Here is a 21,070-nt window from a genome sequence, read left to right as displayed (position 1 = left end):
TAGCAGAGCTTATTTCCATTATTTTTCTCTGTGACGGTCCTGGATGAGAAGGCATTTTTGCAGTGTCTAGATTATGTGTACTTTTTGAAACAGCACCTATTGTGAAAAGAATGGTTTCATGGTCTAGGATATAAAACCATATTCATTGTTTTAAGATGATTGCTATGTTTCTGTTAATAAGAAGAGCAATTAAGAATGGCCCCTAAGTTTTCCAAAATAATAATAAAAGATAAGCAATTGTTTTACATTTCCATATTTTTAGATAGCTTTTTGTTTTGTTGTTTTTATTTTCTTTTAAGGAGCTCTACTGTTCTTGAGCTGATGTAACCTTACAATGTGAATTACTTCATTAACAGTCTGAAATAAGCTTGTTGTGTGTCTAAATCCAGGCACATTTTTCTTCAAAGACCAAAACTTGTAAATAGATGATCAATCAGTCATCTCTTGGATCTTGCCCTGGAAGTATTTCATGCTTGCTTCTGTCTTATTTGTTGTCTTGAAACAATGGTTTAAGAAGAAGGAAACATATAATTGCTCTGTAATTTCTGCACTAAAATGTTTTCTTTTGAAGTAGCTCCGCTTAGCATGTAAAAATACTTCTGGGTCTTAGTCAAGCATTTAGTACAATTTAAAACTGCAATACTAAATTTCATTGGTTGGACTTTTTATTAGATAAGGTAGAAATGAAAGCAGCAGGCAATTTAATTAGCAGTAATTTTTCTGGGCAAGTCATTACTTTGATGAACTTCAGAGCAATGTTTATGGCTCCTAATTAACCATGTTAGTCATTTGATTGAATAATCACTTTGGAAATGTTTCTACAATTTGATTAGAGTCTGACCCACTCTGATAGTCATAAATTAACTGATAGCACTTTAGGATAACAAGACTCTAGTTACTTTACGAGAAATAAACTCTTCGTTGCTGTATTTTTTTGGTCCTCTGTGGACTGTTTAAGCACAAGCTAACCAGAAGATTAAGTAATGTTGGTACAAACAATGCTTGCCTTAAAGAGACTCCAGATGTTAATTATAATTGACTTAGGAGCATGGGAGATGAAACCCCAACTTGGCTAAGAAGACAACTTTGTGGATGCATGCGTAATTCTTTATTCAGTATACTCTGCTCTATCACTTTGCAGGAGCGGAGTTCATGAGTCAAAAAGGGCTTTGCTGCCAATACTAGAGAAGCTTTACCTAAAATAGAAAATAGCATCTGTTTCAGTTCTACAGCTTCCTCTTTTTTACGTAGATTTTTCCATTCTCCTTAGAATTCAATCTACTTGCTAACATGAATGATTCCTTGCAGGTGAAGCACTGCTTGTAGCCTTGACTTCTAGCCTGCAGAGCTATACTTGACTGGGGTGATCATTGAGTCACCGATTCCTGTGGCTGCTCAGAATAGCTGCCTGAGACATTAGAGATTCTCTAGGCCTGAGGAGGCAGGCACCCAGTGTTTTATCAAGAGAGGAGGTAATGAAGAGTTTGGCACAGATGTGCAAGAGGGACCATGGACTGTTAGAGGAAACTTATTATTATTACTGCCCTGTGTTTCACTTGTTTGTGAAGTCAGTGTAAAACCTCATTTTCTTATCCTGCCAAATCTTTGATACTCATCACTAGTCAGTGAACAGTGAAATTTGGAATCACAGTCTGAAAGAGTCTGTAGGCGGTGTTGGAAAAATAATGTCTGCTCTTTCGACCTCTGTTTGCATCTCTTAAAGAGTTACAAGTTACTGGTAACAGATTGCATAGCTTAGGGTAGGAGTTCATCACAAGATCAAATAGACTTTGTTGAGCAAGACTTTTGATATCCTAAAAGTAGGTTAAACATGGTCTAGAAGGGCAAACATTTACGGTGTGTTTCTGTTTGCAAATCCCTGTGCACAGGATGTGACTACTTGGGGACAGTGCAAGACATGGGGAAGAAAAAGAAAGACGTTTAAAGAATACATTTTTCATTAGTTCTATTTGGCTTTTCTCATTCTTCCTGCAGATTTGAGTAGAGGTGGAGAATAGCAAATAAATATCAGTATTATTTAGAATATGCACAGTATTTTTTTTAAGGTGTCATTTTTGTTTTAAACACATAGAAGTGGAGAGTGATAAAGATAGACCTAAATTTCTAGATAAAATGCTTAGCAACTGCAGAAAATTTCATTAACCCTTCAAGTCCTTAGCCAGAGTCTAAAAAGCATTATCCTACTCTAAATTCACTTTGACATTCCTTGTGTAAATGTAGTGTTTATAAGTGTGACTGGCAGTCTTTTCAGCACAAATGATTAAAAACTTTGGGTTGAATTAGATACGAAGATAGATATACAAGCAGAGGGTTTAAAATATTCATGGTCACTGGTGTGGGTTTTTTGGTGAATGGTCCAAAGTGTAATTGCCATGGCAGTCAGCTTTTAGCAAAGTTGATTACAAGAGGTTTGGAGTTCAGGTGCCTGTGGTAGGTGGGATCTGTGAGCCTCACTTCATGACTTTCTCCTTGGCCGTGCGTGGTGTGTGCTGCTGTGAAATGCTGTGTGTTGACAGGTTCCCTCTCACTATAAGCTGCATCCTTTTCTGTTGCTGTTGTGCTTGCAGCTTGTCCCATTGATAACCTGCACACTTTTAATTCCTGACAGTCTTTTGACTTGCATTGTCATCTTCTCCTTTCAGAAGTGCCTAGCTGCCATTCCATTTACATGAGGCAAGAAGGCTTCCTGGCTCACCCAAACAGAACAGAAGTTAAGTTTCCTATTATGTATTACTTTTGTATGAGAGAAATGTAAAAAAAATTAAAAGCCTGGGGGTACCTGGGGCTCACTAGTTTAATTCTGGTTCTGGGAAGACTTGCATCATCCTTCTTTCCCTTTTCAGTGTTGAGTTTCTGATGCACTGAATTTTTGTAGCTCTTTTAGTGCCATGGGTTGATCAGGATAGAAGCAATTATATTATGAACTTATTCTGCTTTTCAAGGCCTCTAGCAGTTGAAAGGAAGACACATTAAAAATTTGTCTGTTTCACCCATTCTGCTCAAGTGGTATTTTCCAGGCTGTTAGCATGACAGGCTCAGTTAACTGTGTTAAGTAATCCATTTTATACTTTAAATTCAGTGAAGGTTTTGGGTTTTTCCTTTTGCTATTACTTTTGCAATGTTTTGATGCACTTTATGCCCAAATTGAGATGTACCAGAATTCCCAATGATTTCAGTAGGACAGAGCTTACATAATTGTCAAAATTAAGAATTCTGAGTAACAGAACTTTATATGTACTAGAAATAAGAAGTCCAACAGAACTAAGATGACTGTGAAAGAGAGGTTGTAGCCTCGACTGTTCTGTTTTAGTTTATCTGTCTTAGCAATATATTATTTTCTGCTTGTTTGTTTAGGGTTTATTTTTCTTCCAGTGGGCAAATTTCAGAAACATGAGCAATCTGGTTTTGAGATTGATGAGAATCCAGATAGACGTATGAATCAAAGTCTTCCAGGAAGACTTCATTTGCTAGTGTAAAGATAGAAGCAAAAAGATAACACATCTGGCTGAAATCCCATCTGCTTCTGGGTTGAAATAAAGACAGAAAAAAAGAGATAGTGTTTAAAAAGGAAGGTAAAACAGGAGATGGAAATTTCAAGTCTTGTTACATGAAATTATATGTAGTATTGAAGTTTGGTAAGGGAGGTGAGAGACATCAGGAAGAATATAAACAAACTGCAGGGATAAGGGCAAAAGAGTTTTAGTTTTAATCATAGCACAGATAGGGGAAAACCCATCTTATCCATATTATGGTCTTATAAGGAGTTGGAGGTGGCAGAATTTTCATGAATGACGTAAAAAAGCAGTGATGTTAGCTAAATATTTGTTTTCTGTATTTGGAAATCAATCAACATAATTTTACAGAATAAAGGTCATGTCAAATCTGATTCTGTTCTTTGCTGAAAATAAAAGTTTGATTGATAAAGATGCTTGTATCGTATAGTTTGACTTTTTATGGCATTCAATTTGCCTCTGTGTTACATTCTGATTAAGAAGTTAGCACTAAGCAATATCAATAAAGTACACATTAAATACATTAAGACCTGGCCAACTGACAGATCTAAAAGAGGCTGTCAGCAGGCAATCATCTCTGAATGGATTATAGTTCTGTAGGAATTGATATCAGGAGTGTTGCTATTCAATATTTTCAGTAAAGATATGGAACAAAGTTAATAGATAACTTTATGGCACAAAGATAGAGCAGTAAATAACGGGCAGAACAGGGCAGTCACAAAGCAGTTTGAATTGTTTGGTTATCTGGGCACATTAAACAAAATGTTTTTTTAATACATGAATGTAAATCAGGCCTGTGGAACAGGGAAACAATATATTGGAAGAAAGGATTTTGAGGTGGGCCTCCTCCTCAGCTTCACAGTGGGAAACCAGCCCAACCAAGCACTGTAACCTTAAGGCAAAAAGCCTTCTGCAATGCTTAGGCAGTCAAAAGGAGGGTCCCAGGCGGCAGGAGAGGAGATGTTTTGTCTCACTCAGTAGCACTGGTGAAACTGATATCGATATGCAATACAGTTCTGGTTAGGCAAAACGTGAGCATAATAGGAAATAGCAGGAATGTGTACAGAATGGTGTGCTAGGAAGGCTGCTGGGTTGTAGACGGTGTCTTTTAATGACAAAATAAAATTTTACAAAATTATCTTAATTGGAAGGAACATCAAGAGCAGCGTGTGAGGGTGACCTGTGTGGGTGTGAGGAGGAAATGCTGAGTGGTACTTCTTAGTCTTGCAGGGAGAAGATCTGCAGGAACTAATGGTTAAATGTCAAAGCCATGCTAGTTCAAACAGGAAATGAGCAAACATTTTGTAATAATTCATAGAGAAATATGGGTGCTTTTTCTTTTTAGCAGGTGGAGATTAACAGTCTTTTGGGAATGCATATGTTAATTAAACACCCTTGTACTTAGGCCAAAATGTTGGGATTGGGCGGTGTCTAAAGGATGTGGGATATTAATCTGATTCCTGTATAACTTAGTGTTCCCTCTGGCATTAAGCCTGCAATCTCTTTTTTTCTCCATGCATCTTTTATATAAACACCTCTCTCTTTTCACCTTACAGGCTGTATGTATGAAAAGGGACCTAGGCAGTTTTATGATGACACTTGTGTTGTTCCAGAGAAGTTTGACGGTATGTATGACACATCTCTTTTTCCTGTGCAGGGAGATGAAAAAGAGATAAGGGACTTTTCTCTGTTGCTGATCAAAAAAGCCCAGTAACGTTCCAATTTAGGATTCCTTAACACACCATTTGTGGTGCACCCAACCAAAGCTGACCTTTGTCTCTTGAAACCAAAGTCTCCTCTTCAAGAGGATGTCATTTGACTTTTGCCAGTGAAAGATGCTGCATCCAGACTCGTGGCAAAGGAGCTCAGTTTTGTACTGTTGAGAAGTCATTAGAGGATTTCCATTGCACTGATGATCACATATTTTTGCTTGAGATGTAATGAAAGCTGTACTTATAATTAACAAAACAGTGGAGAAAGCAGCAGCTTTGGTTTTACTGAGGATTAAGCCTCTTGTCTTGCTGTCTACAAAGTGATGAATAGTGAGAAGTGAGTATATAGTGCATTTTTTGTGTTTATGCCAATGTATTTGCGCTAGGTTGAATGTACTAGTGGTTTATTTTTCAGTGGGATTGATAACAAATCAATGACCTGTTCACAAAACTACCAATTACAGCAGATTTTTTAAAGAGGAATTCTGAGGTCAATTAAAATGAATGGTCCAAATTATCCTCAGTTACTCTGATGTAAAATCAGTTTCCTGGTGTAACTCAGTTGATTTCAGATTTATTTCATTAGAAGCAAAGTAGATGGACACTGTATTTCTTGCCAGTGACTCTGTTAGTCTGCAACTTTGGGAAGTAATTTAGAGACCAATTACTTAAATTTGCTAGAATGGCATTATATTAGTGGATGCATGCTAGTATAGTGTTGTTAGTATAGCTTTTGTGTTAGTGTGTGTATGTCTGGCTTTATTTATTTCAGCAGGAAAGATTAGATATTTCCTGATAAACTTGTGAACAAATCTTTGACCACAGCTAAAAGTAGGGCTGTAGAATTGGTGTTTTTCTCCTACTTTATTTTGTTTGTTTTGTCCTGAGACTCACTTATGGACTACAAAACTATTGCGTGTTTAGCAGCATTTGTTGTATTTGCTGAAAATCTGGAGACTCTGAAATGAAAGTAACCCAGAGAACTGCACATTCTTCAGAGTATCACATGTATTTTTATGTTGCTAAGAAATAGATAAAAGAGTTTTAAACAACATTAGACCTAACTGAAGGCTGCTCAATTCAGTATTGCATTGTCACTGCATTGACACAGTCACAGAGTGTTTTATTGAAAGTCTGCTTTATACTGTGGCTTTGTAATGTGAGCTTGTTTGGATTTTTTTAACATTTCTTTTTAAAGCACATTGTGTCAGGTATTTTTTTTGTTCCCCAAAAATGATTGTGGATCTGATCTAAGCACCAGTGTCAGATTTATATGTACATTTATGGGAATGGGATCAGACCCTGTACTACAAGAAGTTAAGACTCATTAACAGTAGCATTCGTCTATGTCTTCCTTAAAAAACCGTTTGGTTAATTTGGGTATTATACAGGAAAGAGAATGAAAATTAAAAAAAATACAAGTACAGTAAAAGAATTAAATGTTAAGAAGTATTTTTGTGCCTGCACAGCAAGCAGTCTGCTGCTAGTTTCTATTACTGTCCATTGAGAGAACACCTTGTACTCTAGAAGATTGAACTCTTGATGCAAATAGGTGTGTTTATGCTTGCAGCATGATATTTTGAGGGGAAAATAGCAGATGTGTCATCATATTCTTGCCAGTAAAGGAAAAGTTGGATAAGCCCAGGACTAGCCATGGTGTTTCAGAAGTAGATTCTCAGCTGCTTCATTTGAAATCAAAGATCAGCACAAGGAAAGAATTTGATCCTGTGTAATACTGTGCTTGCTATTTGCACATTGCACAGCTATCATTACAAGGGAAAAACCTGCCCTTGAAAAAGAAGGACTTTCAGGACTGGAACTTGAACCTCACATAAACCAAAAAGCCTTGTGCTGATTTATTTGTTTTCCACAGCTATTGAGTCAATTTTCTTTCCTGATTACAAAAGGAAGTGCTCCATTTTTAATATTATTATTCTGCCTTTCACTACGCAGAGCCATTCTGTAATGGCTGGCAGAGCATCCTAATGTTGTGGCTGAATTTAAATTCCTGACTTTCCTTATTAAACAGGTCACACTGTTGGAGGCTTTTGCTGTTCTGATAGTTGAAATGAGGAATTTACCAGTATATGTAGGATTGCAGTCATTGTGTGGAGAAAAAAATACTGTCTGCTTCAGCATCAGACCTTTCAGTTGTTGTTGTTTGCATGAGTTGTTCAGTATAAATATGATTTAAAAACAACAAAGACAGCATGGATGTAACAGGATGGTTTTCTCACTGGCAATTTGTGGAACAGCTAGTCGAATGTTACTGATATTTTTAAAAATGTTTTTCTAGACTTAAAATTTTAGAAAAATTAACTTGTTGCTTTTCAAAGAGAATACTAATTTAATATGTAGATATGACTAAAAGTAATTTTACTCATATGCAAGTCCAGTATGCCACAGAGGAACTCGTGTATCTGAAGGATTTACATGCCTATACATAAAGGACATGCTGTTTAAGTCCAAGTCAAATACTATGTCAAAATTTCCTTAGAAGCATTTGCATGCAAGAGAAGTTTCACTCAATAGGGTTTTGCACCTTTATGAAGCCTACATTACTTCACCAAAACTGGGGCCTGTGCAAAGTATAGTACACAAACACAGTTCTGCACATTTCAGAGCTGCTTCAAAAATAGTTAATGTGCTTTCAAAGAGAAGATATTACAAAATGGTTTGCAAGAGATTTGCATTTATCATACCTACATGACTTAGTGAGACTTCCATACATCATGAATGAATTTAAATGCTTTTTAATATATTAATATGTTATTATAAGTCCCCAGCAAACAGGGGAATGTTGCATTTGAGGGTGGCTGATTCTTCCCTTTGTTTTGTTACCCCTAATGATTGCTTTGCCAACGTGTCTGACAAAGTGAGTGATGGTGTTCCAGGGCATTGCTCCTCTAACATTGCTGCTGTTGTGTGCAGGAGATGTCAAACAGGAGCCAGGCATGTACCGCGAGGGACCCACGTACCAGCGGCGAGGCTCGCTTCAGCTCTGGCAGTTCTTGGTAGCTCTTCTGGATGACCCATCAAACTCTCACTTCATAGCATGGACTGGCCGAGGCATGGAGTTCAAGCTGATTGAGCCAGAGGAGGTGAGCTAGACAGACAGCATGCCCTCACATCCACTGCCCCATCCTGCAACCTTAACTGTGCTGCTTTGGAATTAGGCCTTGTTTTCCTTCAGGATTTTGCTTCAGTAGTGCTTTAGAAAGGTGACAGAAAGGACTGGCAAGAGAAGTGCTTCAGTTAGCACAGAGGTGTGGCTAAGCATAGATTTGACTCCTGGTCCCACAAAACAATAAAAATGTTGCAAGTACTAGAGTTAGTAAATAGTTCACAATAATTGTGGGGTCTGCATATTTCAGAATCACTTTATGGATGTAACTGTATCCCAAAATCCTTTGAAAACTTGTCCCTTATTAGTCTTTCAACACCAAATATTGGATTCATTAGATTGAATCATTAGATTGTTTAGTACAGGCTTAGATCCTAGGCTTGCAGACACTCATGCACATGCATGGCTCTTCTGTACCATGAGGTAGATAAAATTACTTATATTCATGAACATTTGTTGAAGCGTGTCTTAGTTCACTTGTGTGATAAACAGGAATAAATTGAATGTTTTATTATGTAAACTGTTTTGGACTAGGTAGTGTTACGTAACCTAGCCTGCATTCTAAACTGTCATGGAAATTGTTGGAAGATCAGGTGTATGTGAATTTTGTTGTAAAATTTAAGTGGAGGATTTAATTAGGGTTGTCAAAAGGCAGTATCATTCTGCTTTACTTTTCTTGCCCCTTGAATATGGTTTTCTAATAGAGAGGACTACATCAAATTTTCTGACAGGATCCCCTCTGAGTTAGAGCTGAGGGGGAAGGCTTGGGGTTTATGGCTGCTTCTGCATTCCACCAGCTATGTCTGCTGTTTGCCATCCATCTACTGGCATTAGGAGTCTGAAAGCTTTCTTGCATGTTACTTACATTGTCTGCTAGTCCTGTGGAGAAGTTGGAGCAGCTGGGGATGGTCTCAGGACTGATGTCCCTTTCCTTCCTGACGTGGTCTAGTTTGAGGAGCAGGTTGCTGCAAGGACCCAGGTGCTGGCTCTCGTTGTCTGAGCATCCCCTGCTCTAGTGATAGTCCCCATGGCAGATCCTGCCATTGTGTATCTGAGGATTTGAACTCAGAATAGTTCTAGTCAATATGACCCTGAAACTTTGCTGGCAAGCCTGCAGCCTTAGCCAGCTACATGGATTCCTTAGTTGTGTAACCTGTCTAAGAACAGAGCAAAATCTTTGGAAAGTTTTTTGTTTGGTTTTGGTGAATGTTGCACATGATTTTTTCCCCCTGCCCTAGTCTCATATTTTTACTCTCTCAGTTTTGTCTTGTCTTTGAGGTATGCCAAATTTTTTTAAAGATTGAAGCATTTTATTGAGAAATGGTTTCCAGCAGATGGTGCAAAAACTTTATAGATTTATTAGCTAAGGAAAGGAAAGTAACAAACCCCTGTTTTCCTTATTGTGTAATTCCCTGAAGAATTGGATATTCCAATTTAACTTAAACAGATCATCTGCATGTCTGGCTATGTAGAAGTTGCTTTTTGAGCAGCATTGCATCCAAGATCTGGAGGAGGCTTGAAGGTTGCCTCACTCTGTGTGTTCCTAGAAGTACAAAGGACTTTAAGTTGTTTTTTTAATGAATGTCATGAATCTGACAGAAACAGTCAATTAAAATAAGAATAGCCTATGGGAAGTTACACAATTCTGTTGGTTGCCTAGTATAAATTGAAGGGAAATCAAAGAGCTTGTTGGTTCTGCTGTGGCAAGCTAGGATGTCAGTGACATGACCTTTCCATCCATTCCTTATTGGAGGTTTACGCCCTCTTAGAGAGTGACAACAAAAATGAATATGTATCAGCTCCTGGAGTGCCATAGTTCATTCAGGAATTAAGTGACTGTGAACTGTGGAGCCTGAGAATTGGGCATAGGTCCATTTATGCAGGCTTGTCACAGGGACCACAACCTTCAGCAGGAAGGTGGGGTAGAAGAGTGGAATCCCTTCCACAGAGCAGGACTAGGTAAATGCTGTGCAGTTCAGGGATGGGAACTGGACCTGACTGCTTGTTTAGGAGTCTCAAAATACCACAAATGTAACATATTCTCCACCATTACTTGTTGTTTATCTTTGTTGTGTAATTATTTATTTTGCAAGCCTGTTATGTTGGGGACATTTAGGACTCCGATTAATGCAGAAAAAAACCTTGGAAGGGATAAAAAAGGAATGATGTGCTCATGTGTTACAAAAATGAATAGGTGAATCAAAGTTAGACATCTGGGCCAAATCTGCAGCTGGAATAAATGTACGTGATTGGAGGTGTGTTTCAGTACAGCTGAAATGTAGCTGAAGTTAGCAGAACTGTGATAATTTACATAACCCTGAAAAGCTGCACCACTGAAAGGAAATAATGCTTTCAAAAGAAATTTTAGAAATTATAGTCCAGGTGGACACCAAAATCATAGATTTTTCTTAGTGCTGCGTGTTGCCATGGCTTGCATCAAAAAGCTCCAGACACCTATGGGAAGTTTCGCAGAGCAGTCTGCAGAGAAGCTGCTTGGCTACTCTGTCCTTTTTCCAGAGCTGTATGCATATGCACCTCTCAATCATTTTTATAAAATGTGCTTTAAAGAGTTCATCAGCTCTGCCTTTTTTTCCCTCAGGTGATATTACAGTCATTTTTACAGACAGTAATTGAAATGTCACCAATAGCCGATTAAATTTCAGGCAAGGAATAAGAAGTTAAGCTCTTTAAACAAAGGGTCGCTTTGTCCAAAACTATCTTTAGCAATAAAACAGGAAGCATAAAGTCAAGTAGAAAACATAAGTCAGAGCAGAAGGCATATTGTTCTCTATGGAATCGTTTCATGAGTTACTTGCAATTCACTTTTTATTGTTATTTTTAAGGGGAAATTATAGAGCTGAAACTATGAAATTTCTGTTCCATTCTTCATACCACCATATAGTTCTTCCAAGCGATTATTCTGCCTCCTCAGATAATTAATTTTTTTTACTGAAGTAATGTTTAGGGCTGGGAGTTGTCTTTTGACTTGTATCTCCTAATAATTGCAACACAGCTGTCATTCCAAGTACAGTCTGTATTAGTTCATGAACTAAGTATGTATGCATGTGTTTTTAAAATAACTTACTTTTTTTCCTGACAGCAAAGAAAAGATAGACATGGTACAATTATCCATAGTATCAAACTGAAGAAAGGTTTTGTAAAAGTTTTCTGGTAGAACTTACTAAATGTTTTTTGTCCATCCTCTCTTTATATGGCTTTATTTTTTCATTGGTTTTCTTTATTAAAAAGCAAAGAAAAACCCTAACCATCCATCACATTGTCCAATAAGTCTGTTACAAGTTTAATGATGATGCAGATCCAATTAAAATTTATAGCAGTACATGGGAAATTCAGGTCATAGCAACCTTTTCCTATTTGTTGCACCTGCAGGGTTTTCCCTCCTGCATCCCCAAATAAAGTATCTGATGATAAGATCTGCTTGTTAAATGCATTTAACAAATCATTGCTAATCCATTTTTGTGGCAGGTGGCACGTCGCTGGGGGATTCAGAAAAACAGGCCAGCTATGAACTATGATAAACTTAGCCGATCGCTTCGCTATTATTATGAAAAGGGAATCATGCAAAAGGTGAGTAGCTAATTTTGTATTACATTTCACCAGAGTCTTGCATGTTAATCCATAGGTCAGTTTACAAGGAGTTCTTGTAATTGCATGGTTAAGGTAGTTTTTTTCATCTGTTTTGGCAAAGACTAAGCTTTTGAACCTACTATGTACAGCATATGCATTAAGATTTTTTTTTCTATGTAAAAAACATCTGTGGTTTCAGTTCACACAATGCATTTCATGATTATAAGGAAAGAAGTAACATTCAAAAATATCCAAAAGAGCTTCCTGGCAGCTGGAAAAGGCAAATGGTAGAGTACAGTATGATTAATGTTTTGCAGATCTAAATTATCTGCCCCGTGCTTGGGTACTTTAGTAAGTGCAAGATAGGGGAGAATAATTATGCCTATTAACATACCAAGTACTTTAATATTTTTACCAATAGTGTTGTAGTAATAGTGGTTTTGAATGGATTTTAATATTTATAATAGACTGAATTAAGAGAAATGTATAACAATAATTTATCTATTACGGGCTAGTCTTGCTGACAGTATTCAAGCCATCCTCTTACTGTGGCCTGCTGATTTTTAAATCTTGCTGTGCAGTACTGTGTAGATTGACTGAGAAATCAATAGGAGAGGCCAGTCTGCTGTATCTACAAAACTGCCAGGTGTGATCAAAGATCATAATAAATACCTTGGACTGTAAAACTTATTCCATGTCTTTTCATATTGGTCTTGTGACCAGTGATGATGAACATGTTTAAACTTGTCATATGCCAATTCCATGAATGGAAACAATGCTCTTAGCTCAGGTTACCGGGCAACGTTTCTGGTAGGTTTTGTGAAGTCTGAAAAGTTCTCTTTCTTAGATTATAGGATTGTTGTAGTGCACTCCTTTTTCACTACCAGTTGTCAACTGGGACAACAATCTGGGCTAGTATTGGCTTACAGTTCTTCAGTAGCTCAGCACCTCATTCATTTTTGTGTGTCATGTAACAGTGCACAGAGTCTTTGTAAAGTGGATTTGAGACTAGGTCTGATCAGAGAGAACCAGAAGTGTTTGGTTTTGCTGACTGGTGCTTCAGGCAGAGGAGTTCCTTGTTGCAGGTTACAGCTCAGCAGCATAGGCAACTGTGCTGCCAGCACACTTCAAAGGCAGCAGAGGCAAAAAAAAGTAGCAGAGTGAAGCAAGTTGAAAAGGTGGGGATAGAAATACCAGAAGGCTGATAATGCTGCCCTAACCCACACATCCATTCAATGTGTATAGCTTACAAGTGCTTTGGACAGCTAGCTTGCTACATCCTAAACTACTACTTTATTATCTACAAGAATGGGTTTAACACATGTTTTGAAAGCTAGCTTGTATGCTTATTTTTCTGACATAGCAATGTTTTGTATTTTTCCTGGGATCACTCTGTCTGGCCAGTTCATGTATGTTAAAAACTAATGGGCGTAGTAGATGCAAAGCAGGTTTCTTTATGGCAAAGTTTGTATGCATATTTTCCCTCCCTTTTTTTTAAATCAACAATGATAGCAGGTTATGCAAAAGCCTGATTTCTGAGTGCAACTTCTAGTCTATCAAACTTGCTGACATTAATTTGATTTTTAAAATTCTGCTGCAGATACAGTCCATACCAAATTCTATTTGTAGAATAAATAAGCTGAAAGTTTAAGGAGGTGCTTCACACTATTTTGCACCCATAGGAAGAGAGTTGTTAAGTTTGCAACACTTTTTCTCTCTTCACTAACTCACTTCATTGCTATGGTAGCTGGAGTTGCAAGAAGCAGACAATATGATTTTATTTTAAAATCATTTTAATAAATTGTGAGCATGCAATCTAATGCATATTTTTAAGCACAATTTTTAAAATAAGCTACTTGAGAATACACTATATTGACTTCTGTTTGTTGCTTGTAATAAGACAGCAATTTTATGTTGTTTTTAGCATTCTCTAGCTTTTAGGAAGTTGAAGCCTAGACATTTAAAGCTGTTTCTGATTAAGGGAAAACTTTAGGATCTTTGGACAAATTGCCCCTCCATAAGCAAATCCAAATGTCCCAGCTTTGCATGAGCAATTGCTAAGTACATATTAGCCTACGTATTTGCTTACACTGTCCCTGTACAATCAGCAGGCACAATAACTAAAGTGCTTTTATACGTAAGCATGAATCAATCTGTGTAAAGTGAAATCCAGATCTCTGCAGTGCAATGTGATTCTTTTTTCCACTTCGCACACGGAGTGTGTAATTTTATTTTGCCACTGTAGTGACAATTTGTTTACATTTTCCAATAAGAACAGTTCCATTTGTGGTTAAGTATAGGAAGCGGTCTCAAACAAATGTTTAGAAGCAGAATACTTAGTTCATCTTCCAACAGGATGTCATGAGTGGCAAAATCTAGAGCATTCTGCACAGTCTACTTTGGCAGGTCCCACTTGTCTTTGCTAGGTTGTTACCTCACCAGTTCTGCTGTCTCGTTATTAATTGTGTAACAAAGGTGAGTTCTTTGCAAGACTGTTGAACTTGGAGCTGCGAAACCGGGGCCTTACACTGCACCTTTTTTTCCCCTTCTGTTGTCCTAAGGTGGCTGGAGAAAGATACGTCTACAAGTTTGTTTGTGACCCTGAAGCGCTTTTCTCCATGGCTTTTCCCGACAACCAGCGCCCCTTGCTGAAGACTGACATGGAGCGCCACATCAATGAGGAGGACACTGTGCCTCTGTCCCACTTCGACGAGAGCATGGTCTACATGCAGGACGGGGGCTGCTGCAACACCCACCCCTACAACGAAGGCTATGTCTATTAACAACAGTGACACTGAAGGGGTGTTTCCCCCTCCCTTAAGCTTCTCCTCTTTCCCAAGACCCAGAGGAAAGCTGAATCGACTTCAGTTTGTTTTTTAAATAGTACACTAAAAAGGGGCTTTTCCTGTTGCATTACTCCTATGGTCTGCCATGGACAGCGCACTTTATTTGAAAGGGGAGGGTTGGAACCTAAATGTTATTCTGTGTAAAAGGAGGAAAAGGGTGGGTTTGCTTTTTACTTAAGTTTGGGAAGGGAACATACAGGTTTTAAGTACAAAAAAAGCTATATCATGTCTGTTTTGTTTCATATCGGCATAAGATATTGTACATTTTCTCTGGGTATCCGTAGTACAGTTAATTCTCATTGTGCAAAATAACCACTTTTGATGATGATATCAGCACAGCATGCCTAGGGCATTTGTTTCTTGCCATTCCTAATTGTCTTTCTGTAGTAATAAAAGAGAAGCAAAGCATATACCACAGCATTTAATTTTGAAGTTTCCAGTGGCAGAACTTGTACCTTGCCTCTGTGAACAACCAGATAGTTTTGCTATTTTTTTCCTTTCTTTTTCTTTCTTTTTCTGTTTTTTTTTTTTTTTTTTTTTTTTTTTGTGTATGACTTAAAAAAAAAAATCCTATTTAATGACAGACTGGCCATAAGTACAGTGACCAAGCAGTGAAATCCCTGACTTCAGACTGCAAGCTGCATGCTGTATCTGGTGCCACATTGCTATACATATATGGCCCATGCTATGGCGCTGATTTTTCAAAATCCATTTGAGGGTAGTAATTACATGGAGTAGGCTTTCTGGTGATCATGTCAGCATTAAATACAGGATCATGATGAGGAGGGAGAAAACATTTTGTATCCTTCCATTTCCTTTGGTACATAAATAAGTTATTTAATCAATAGGAATTAACTGTACTAAGTCACATATCTAATTATGCTGTTTAGACACAGCAAGCACTCCTTGAGAAAAATATCCAATACACTAAATAGGTACTTTAGTAATTTTTAGACACGGTACCCATTAATATGCATTTAAACCTTTTACTGCTGTGTTATGTTGATAACATATATAAATACTAGATAATGCTAATGCTTCTGCTGCTGTCTTTTTCTGTAATATTCTCTTTGATGCTGAATTTACTATGACCATTTATAAGCAATGCTGTAACTACAGGTAGCATTTCAGGACAAAATAGATGACTTGAACCATTTATTGCTTAGAAAATAGCTTACGCCATAGCTGTGCTATAAGCAGCTTTTATGCGCATCCACAAATGACTAGTAAGCTTCAGCTTGCTAAGGAAAGCTCTGCAGAACCTTTTGTAATTTTCGGTGGAACAGAGATGAACTGTCAAAGAATACCATGAAGTTGCTGTATGACGTTGTAGTGCTGGCACTGGTGTTACCAATCAACTTCTTTTGGACACTAAATGTAAATGTGATCGGATATGCTCGGAAGACAATTTAAATTTTGAGGGGTTTTTTTGGTTGTTTTGTTATTTTTTCAAATTGTTTTATGTTTTGAGAGGGGTTACCTTGGACACAAACCACATGTGCTATTCTGTATGTAAAACAAAAAGCGGCAAAACCCCAAAAGTTTAAAATATTTATGAGCACCTTTTTTGAAATACAATAATTCATAAGTTGGAGGGATGGAGAGGAAGCTAAGAATTGGATTTAATTTTTTGCCCAGTGAAATTTAAATAGTTGTTATATGAAGTACCTCGTTTTCCTAGATTGTCAAGAAGTGGGAGAAAAATAAATACATAACCTTAAAAAGACAAGAATAACTTTCATCATAATGGATGGATTTCAAAGACAGTCCTAGGTGGTGGGTTAATCTTCCATCCTTTGTCAGTTAAGACACTACTTAAGTTATGAATATTTTAATACACATTTAATCAAAATAAAGAAGTAGTGGTCACTAGAAACCACAGGTGCATAAAAAGCATTTGGGCAGGTATTTAATTTACCCAGATCCATGAGACAACATATTTTATGATATATGCCTTAATATGCCACCTAATTCTGTCATTCATAGGTCTCAATGGCACTTAAATACTTGGTGATCAGCTGAGAAAAAGAAGTCTAAAATTGCAGAACTAGCAAAAAGGAAAGGGAAAATGTTCAGTAATATTGTTTAAAAAAATGTGGTTTCCATTGAAATAAGGTTCAAATGAAACATGCTTTGATGAAAAGTTCTTGGATTGGTTTTGGTTCTTTAATGTCAGCACAGAGCGCCTCTTGGCTGTGGCAGGATGTGGGTATTTGGGAAAGGGGTTGGACAAAAAAGAAAAAAAAGATTTTAAAATTGCACTGAATGTGTAATATTTAAGAAGAAAAAATATATATATATCTGTATACGGTAGTGACTCACTGAACAAAACAAGCAGTCAGACCAACATTACATGATCTCTCAGCAGAAGACAAAAAGGTCTTTCACTGAACTGATTAACCCTTTTTAAAATGTACCTAAGAGGTTTATTTAAAGTCTATTTTTATTCCACTTTTTTGTTTGTTTGGGGTTGGGTTTTTTTTTTGTTTTGTTTTGTTTGGGGGTTATCAGGTAGAATAATAAATCTGGCAGCTGATTTCTGCAAGATTGTTGTGTATTGGATTCCTAACCATTTGGATTGGAGAGGCCCCTGCAGAAAGGTTACTCTTTTGGGAGAGGAGAGGATGGTCTGTCCCTGTTGCCTAGAATGGCTTGCTTCAAAGGGTAACAAAAAAAAAAAAAAGAAAAAAAAAAAGAAAAAAAAAAGATCGGGGAAAATACAGGTGGTGTATGTACAATTCTCGTGGATGTATATATGAGTTATAATCAGGAGTTAGATTACCAAAGCATTGTATTTGACTGACAAAAGGGAGGAGGATGGTCTATGTATATTTTGGGATTGAGTCCTACTAAGAACACTTAGACATTTTCATTTTAATACCTTACTGGATTTGAATGTGGGATGTTTGGGGCTGGGGTAAGGGGGCTGGGCTTTCCTTTGGTTGCTTTGGGGGTATTTTAGTTTTGTTTTCAAGCTGCACCACAAGTGGAGGGAATATGCAGCTTTCACCTGTTTTTAGTGGGAGCTGTAATAGAATGAGCTTGTCTCTGCTGGTCTGTCTCTGTGCTGGGCAGAGCAGTGGGGCAGACAGGGCACAGCTGCTGTGAAACAGTCAGGAGGCATCACTGGAAAGACCCAGCACTGTGGAACAGCTGAAGGGGCTCAGCTTTCATGTGCCATCCCAGATCACCTGCACCAATAGCTGAACACAGGTGAAGTTAGTGAAGGACTTGGCAGATTCCCTCAGATTCCATTTGAGAGTGTTAACATTACAAGTTTAGGACAGTTTCTTTTTCTTTAGGGATCTGACTTCCATGGCAGAGTCTGCCCTTTTCTCTCCAAGGTTACAGCAGTCTAACTTTCTTACATTAACAACCTTAACATTACATTCACTGAAAGAGCAAATTTCATCTGCTTCTCAGACCAAATCTGCTTGCTGTCCTGACCATGGTCTGGTGAGGTTACTAGGGGAAATTAGGATACATAAATGCTTTTCTCCAGAAATTCCCTGGAAAGAGGCCTTTACTCAGAACCTTTTCATCTTTGGGATTCTCTGCAACATGGTACTATTCCCCAGGGATTAATGCTTAGAGTTTTATTGCCCTTGACATCTGACTGGGTAGGGCTTCAAGTCCATTTTCACAGGACAATATCATCTATTAAATATTTTTGCCTTCTTTGTGGTTTTTTTGTTTGGTCGGTTTTTAATAGCAGGAAACAGATCAATGTGTACAAAAGGTATTATGAGGAAATCTTTGAGTTGTTAATGGCTCTACTTTCTCCTCTGAAGAGCATTAGCTTCAGTTCATGTATTACAGGTAATAGCACCCATAAACAGCCCTATTCAGTGCTCACATTAATAGTACTGAGGACTTTTCTAAATAGTCTCCTTCAAAGATTTTTTTGGGAGTCTTAATTAATATGGTATGTTATACTCTAAGAATCATCACTTTGGAATATTCCTCTAACATAAGAGCCTAGCATCTAGTAATAAGAGCCTAGGAAATTAATTTCTCAGTTCTCTACTTATCTGAGGGTTTTTCTGTTGTGTGTTTGAGTTTTTGGTTGTTTTTTTGTGGTGTTTTGTTTTGGTTTTTGTTGTGGTTTGTTTTGTTTTATTTTTTCATTTTTTTTTTCCTGATTTTGTTGGTTTGGTTTGGTTTTATATCAGAGGCTACTCTGCTTGGAAAGGAGGTAGCAGCTGAGAGCAGGTGCCTCTGCATCAGAAACCCCAGTTCAAAGTCCACTGCATTTTGCTAAGCTACCAGGCTGAGAACTAGAGTATCTGCAATACAGCACTGAGCCCTCCCCTCCTTGCGCTTTTACAGAAGAGGGGACAACAGTGCACTGTCTTTTGTTTCTTCTGCTACAAGAGCAGTAATCTCTGGCAGAGCAGCAGGATGGAAAGCTAGGGGCGGTAGCATTTTTAAACTGCAGAATTACCCAGATCTGTCTGTCTGAGACACCAAAAATGCATCAGCCAAGTGCTGTCCCTTACCCCCCAGCTTTCATGATTGGTAGGTAAAGTTAACTTCAATCTTCAGGAGGTTGAAATATTGGTTTTCTCCCTGAACACCAATTTAATTTCTGTGGGAAGGAAATATCTGTGCCATCTTCTTATGTAATAGTCTGAAAATGTCTATGAAGTATCTTGTTGACATTTTCCCAAAGAACTTTTTTTGTGTGAAAATGCCACAGCACGCATCACCACAAGAAAGGGTAAATAAACTCCAAGAAGTTATCCATACATCAGGCTCTCCAAAGCTATAGTAGTATTTACTCTAGCAATGTATCATGTCTTTAATATTGCTGTATTGTCCTTATTACATAGTTTCATTGGGCTGACCTCAAAAATACTCACTGTACCTTGAAATTTTGTTCATTTTAAATGAGCTTTTAAATTAGTTACAGGAAGGTAACCCTGAGGCAGGGTTACAATCAAGCATTTGGATCTGGTAAGCCATAACTCTGTGTGTTTGTCTTTGCTCTTACAAAGCTCTGTGGGGACATATACCCATATAAATGCTTTTTAGTTGTGTGGTAGAGAGGAAATTACAGCCACTGGCTGGATTTGGGGGGTGAGGGTGGTTTGGTAGCTTTTGGGTATCTACGACTGGCTTTGTTTCAGAAGGAACATCTACATGTATTACATTCCACAGTTACTTTCCAAGTAACCAGGTATAGAATTGGTGTCCAAAATAGCATTTTTGCTGTGTAAGTTACAGTAGAGGCTATGGTATTTCCTTGCTGCTGCTCTAGAAAGGAAAGAGTTGAGGAGATTTCACCATTTTCTTTTCCCCTCCCTTCAGTGACAGGACCCAGCTGATTTGCCTGAAGACAGTTCAAGCCAATTCTTCTCTCATCCATTTTAGTGAACAAGCTGCTCATCAGTACAGTGGCACTTTGTAGAAGCTCAGGTACAGGGTGTTGAGTATTTTAGATGTACTGCAAAAGGCTTTCTATGGTGGCTTTCAGTCAAAAATCTTGCATGGGCAGTGCCATATGGCTACACCACCTAAACAGAGGCAGAGAGAGATTTTTTGCAGAGGCACCAGCTCCTCAGCTTGAGACATTTGCTGAAATCTGCAGTTTAGGCTGATTCCTGGCCAGCCAGGGTGAGTCTGCCCTGGCAAGGAACTCAGTGTGTATGTAGAAGACCAGATAGAGCACTATCCCAGCATGCCTGAGTGAGGAAGCACAGAGATGGGAAAAAGTCTGTCAGGGGCAATCTGGCTCTACCAAACAGCTACTCCAGAGCTGATTAGTACAGGAAGAAGGAGGTTATATGACCAATACAATAAATCACAAAGATAATTATTTGAATGACATGCTGCAGGAGAATCATAAGAAATTATGGAAAGTAATAAACTCTGTAAACAGCAGTGATTTTTTAAGACCCTGGTGCTTGTGGGAGTGCTTCAGGAAAAGGAAGAGAGAAAGTAAAACACAGAAAGGGATGATAATATTAGATGAGAACAGCAGGAGTCAAACCATGAGCTGCATTAAGGGACTTGGAAGATTGCAGTGTTTTAGATAAAAGGAAGGGACTAAGATAAGTGCAGAGTCAGTACACTGAGATAAGAGCAAGAGAGAAAAGGTAATTGGAGGCAGTGCACTTTGTGGTCAGTGGGCCAAATGTGTTAGGCTCAGAGCTGCACTGGGGATGTGTATGGCCCTGGTAGCATATCCCCAAGGACAGGAATACCAGTTCTGATTTCAGAGTGATTGTTGATTATTTAGTAAAATCATCTGCAGAGTGTTTGGTA

The 21,070-nt window shown here is 38.0% G+C and overlaps 1 protein-coding gene across 6 annotated transcripts in view; it reads left to right on the top strand.

Moving 5' to 3' along the window:
- Positions 1-16,949, top strand: part of ETV1 (ETS variant transcription factor 1) — a 66,409-nt gene extending 49,460 nt beyond the window's left edge. For all 6 annotated transcript variants that reach the window (XM_077175498.1, XM_077175505.1, XM_054632339.2 and 3 more), the window contains 5 exons: positions 2,664-2,732; positions 5,090-5,158; positions 8,177-8,346; positions 11,856-11,957; positions 14,519-16,949. In XM_077175498.1, the coding sequence (XP_077031613.1) occupies positions 2,664-2,732; positions 5,090-5,158; positions 8,177-8,346; positions 11,856-11,957; positions 14,519-14,740 (632 nt within the window). In that variant the 3' untranslated portion in view covers positions 14,741-16,949. The remainder of the gene's footprint in view (positions 1-2,663; positions 2,733-5,089; positions 5,159-8,176; positions 8,347-11,855; positions 11,958-14,518) is intronic.
- The last annotated feature ends 4,121 nt before the right edge of the window (positions 16,950-21,070 follow it).

This window comes from Agelaius phoeniceus, chromosome 1, assembly GCF_051311805.1.
Source record: "Agelaius phoeniceus isolate bAgePho1 chromosome 1, bAgePho1.hap1, whole genome shotgun sequence".
Taxonomy (NCBI): domain Eukaryota; kingdom Metazoa; phylum Chordata; class Aves; order Passeriformes; family Icteridae; genus Agelaius; species Agelaius phoeniceus.
This window is presented reverse-complemented; position numbering and strand designations above follow the sequence as displayed.